The sequence below is a fragment of the Fulmarus glacialis genome, unplaced genomic scaffold (assembly GCF_000690835.1).
Source record: "Fulmarus glacialis isolate BGI_N327 unplaced genomic scaffold, ASM69083v1 Scaffold46293, whole genome shotgun sequence".
Taxonomy (NCBI): domain Eukaryota; kingdom Metazoa; phylum Chordata; class Aves; order Procellariiformes; family Procellariidae; genus Fulmarus; species Fulmarus glacialis.
In genome coordinates, this window is record NW_009204472.1 from 7,563 (window position 1) to 11,098 (window position 3,536).

At 44.9% G+C, this 3,536-nt stretch overlaps 1 protein-coding gene across 1 annotated transcript; it reads right to left on the reverse strand.

Annotated features, from left to right (window-relative positions):
- Positions 1-300: 300 nt before the first annotated feature.
- On the reverse strand, positions 301-3,188 carry DFFA (DNA fragmentation factor, 45kDa, alpha polypeptide; the record flags this gene model as incomplete). The annotated part of the gene is made up of 5 exons (XM_009575006.1): positions 301-504; positions 1,225-1,379; positions 1,776-1,965; positions 2,780-2,910; positions 3,027-3,188. Coding segments are annotated over 5 exons (842 nt in total), but the record flags the coding sequence as incomplete, so codon positions are not given.
- Positions 3,189-3,536: the final 348 nt, after the last annotated feature.

The window sequence follows — 3,536 nt, forward strand, 5'->3', positions numbered from 1 at the left end:
TCAGAAGCTAGATCCATCATTATCAGATGGAAGCTTCTGGCTTCCAACCAGGTATTCAAAGCTGAACCCTTACATGCTGTGTTTAGCAATACCATTGTTCTAGTATTCTGCAAAAAGTCAAAATCCCTTTGGTTACACAATTTGAATCATCACAGGAGTTTAAGCCTCAGGACAATGTCCAGATTTTAGTTGTCTATAGCCAGACCACAGTATGACCAGCAAACTATGGCTCCCAGGATGTATCTTGCTTGTATTGATTCTGATGCACACACACACACAAAAAAAAATTGCAAGCAGCACTTATTTTTTGCGTTTTGAACTAAGCCAGTCTCCCCAGGGTAGTGTTTTCTTGCCCTTGGACGTGCTCCTTAGGGAATGCAAAGTTTGCACTTGTTGTAGACGCTTTGAGAGCTCCTGATCACAGGCTTGCTGCAGAGCTTCAGCTTTCCGCTTGTCCCATCTTAGAGCCGAGGCCAGGGCTTGTGTGTCCTCTTTCAAGACCAGCTGTAGCGAGACAGATTTCTAACAGTCTTTTCTACTGATGCTCCTCCACCACTAACCCCTCTGCCCACATTAAGAACAACAGTAATGAGACACCTGTTTAATACTGGCAATTTGGTATTGAAGATGTTCCCAGGTTTCATCATCTATCCCGTGGGCTAGTGTATTTTCAATATTCTACCAACACTTAGAGCTTGAAGCTATATTCAGATGTTCAAAGGAACAGAAAGCAGTTACTTAGTTTCTACAGCAGGGAAAAGCAAGAGGAGCAAGTTCATAGCATTAAAAAGAACACACTTTCTGAAGTTAAAAGTCCTTTCCAAGCTATGGGTTTATTTACACTGTTTTCCAAAATAAGGAGGTTTTTATTTTGATTGGGTTGTATAAAAGGAATATAGCTAGATGCATCTGCATACAAAAAAAACTTGCTGGTAAGACAGCTGCAGCACTGGCTGACTACAATTTGGCAGAGATCAAAACCAAAATTATTCTGTGGCTTTTCAGAGGACAGACTAGATTACTTGGAGTAGTGTCAACTGGCTGTTACAGAGGAGCTCCAAGCAGGGGACAGTGTTACTGAGGAAGAGAAACAGATTAAATCTCACCACTTTGAGACTGAGATATATTGACATTAGAGCTTCCAGAAGCAAGGACAGCTTCCCCTATAACTCTCTCTCCAGAGGGAGAGATTTGCCAGAATATGGTTATGTCATTCTCACCCACCTCTAGATCTTGACTGTCCAAGCAGAGCTCTGGAGCAGGTTTCTCTTTCAGAGCAGCAAGGATCTGGTCACTGAGCGCCGTTTTGCCTGAAGTGCCTGTACTGCTGGTACCTGTGTCAACCACATCCATCTCCTTTCTTGGTACAGTCTCAGATTCTGAAAAGTAGCAGAATCATTATAGCCCGTGACAAACACAGGACAGGAAAAGTGGCCTGGACTGCTTTGATGGTTTTGAGGTTAATAAAATATGCATTCTGTCTAGGTGCATCCTCTAACTTAAGAAATCCGTAATATTAAGGATGACTACATGATTTAAGCTTTTCCCCCAGTATTCTACTTTCAGGCGTTGTAAGAAATGTGACACAGCAGTGAGAGGACTCCTGGTCTCACCCAGTCAGAGAATTCTTACACTATACCAGCTATTACGTCAATCACATTAATAGCTGCTAAGCAAGTGACTCACTCCAGTCCTTCACTCTGCCTTATTTATTCCACTCAACTATTTCAGGCATCTCTGAAAAGCTCCTTCTCTAACATCCTAATGCTCCCTACCTGCTACTTTGCTTAAGATACTGTCTTCATTTTTCAAGGCCTCTAGGTAGAGTTCCAGGAGCTGTCTTGACTGGCGTTCTTCTTCTCGTCTGTCCAGCACCTGCTGCAAGGTGTCCTGCAATACTTGGATTTTGGTTTGACTTTGGGCAAGTTCTTCTGCCAGGTCTGAACGTGGTACATCAATAAGCACCTTAAAACAATGAGAGTGCTCCTGTTACATGGACTGACTGAGTAACTCATTCCATTACACTGATTATAGTACAAACAGCAAGCCTCCTGAATGACAGAGCCTCCACCTTCATGAAACCCAGCATGTTTCACAAGGTTTCTTGTCATAGCAAGTCAGTCTAGTTATGAGAGGCTGCAGTGGCACTCCACCAGCCAGCATTCTTTGCCAGAAGCCAAAAGGAAGGTGTGGAATCACGTGCATTTTTAACAGAAATCCTGACAACTCCTGGCAAAGTACCACTTCTTAAGAGTGCATGGGAACACACAAAGGAAAGCCGATAGCCTGGGAAGCCTTGGGAAGCTGCACCTTGCAGGAGGACATGAGGCAGTTATCACCATGCCTCACCACATACAAGGTGTGAAGCAGTCAGATACTCGAATCAATCAGCTCTGGAAACTGACAGCAGTTCTCCAAACCCCTCTGCAGCAGACAGATTTGGCATGCTGCTCAGCCTTCCATTTTGACACATTACACAAGTGTCTCGTTTTAAGGAAAGAGCCCACCTCAGTTGCCATTTGGCCAAATCTTGACTTTTTGCCCTCCCACTGCCAGAATTGGAAAGACATGCTGTGAGGGACAATCAGTGATTAAGAGCATGCTCCTCACACATGAGTATTTCCCCTCAAGGAGAAATTTGACTCTAGCACCACACCCAAACAATAGCAGCTGAATTAAGCTTGAGATCTTGTTTACTTATTCTGTTCTCTACCATCTACTGGGATAAATGGATGATAGGTAGAGCCAAGGACAGCAATTGGAGGTTTCCCCACTGTACCTGCAGGTCTTCTTCAGACATCAAGATGATATTAGACAGGTCATCCTTCAGTTGCCTGGCCAGCTGCTTCCACTTCTCTGCAGCGTTGTCCACTTCATCCACAGACTCCGAGAGCCAGGCTGTTCCACTGTCTGACACAAGAGTCATCAGTCTCATGGGTCATTCCTGACCTACCTGAGACAGCCTAATTTCACTAGGTATATTTCAAACACCCCTCCCCTTCCACACTCCCTCACCCACAGAGTACCTAAGCTTTTGCTGGACCATTTCTCATTCTTGGCCAGTGCCACAAACGTGGTGTTAGATGGCAGACACAAAAAGTAATCTTCATCATCCACGATGGTGCCATCTTCTGCCAGTACTAAGGTGATGGGCTCCCTGGCCTTGTCAATAGCCAGAATGCCACTAGCTGCAGAACAGAAAAAAATACGTAATGAAATAATAAAAGTGACATACGCACTGCCCTTTTATTACACCCATCACAAGAGACAAGCGACTTTTAGTAATTTAGGCTAGAGACCAGGACCTGTCTCCACAGAGCTCTGCACATTAGCTCTTTTTTAGCACATACTCACGAGTTTCCCCTCCAGAAATTAATATTCCTGATGCAAACCTTGACATACACACAGAAGAAGGCGCATTTCAGTGAAACCACTTCCAGAGGTGTGTTCCCACCTCCCTTCACTTCCCCCATTAGGAAGCGCCACCCGGAGACCTGCCCTCCTTCCGCCTGTTCCACGGCACGGACCGGGCCCAG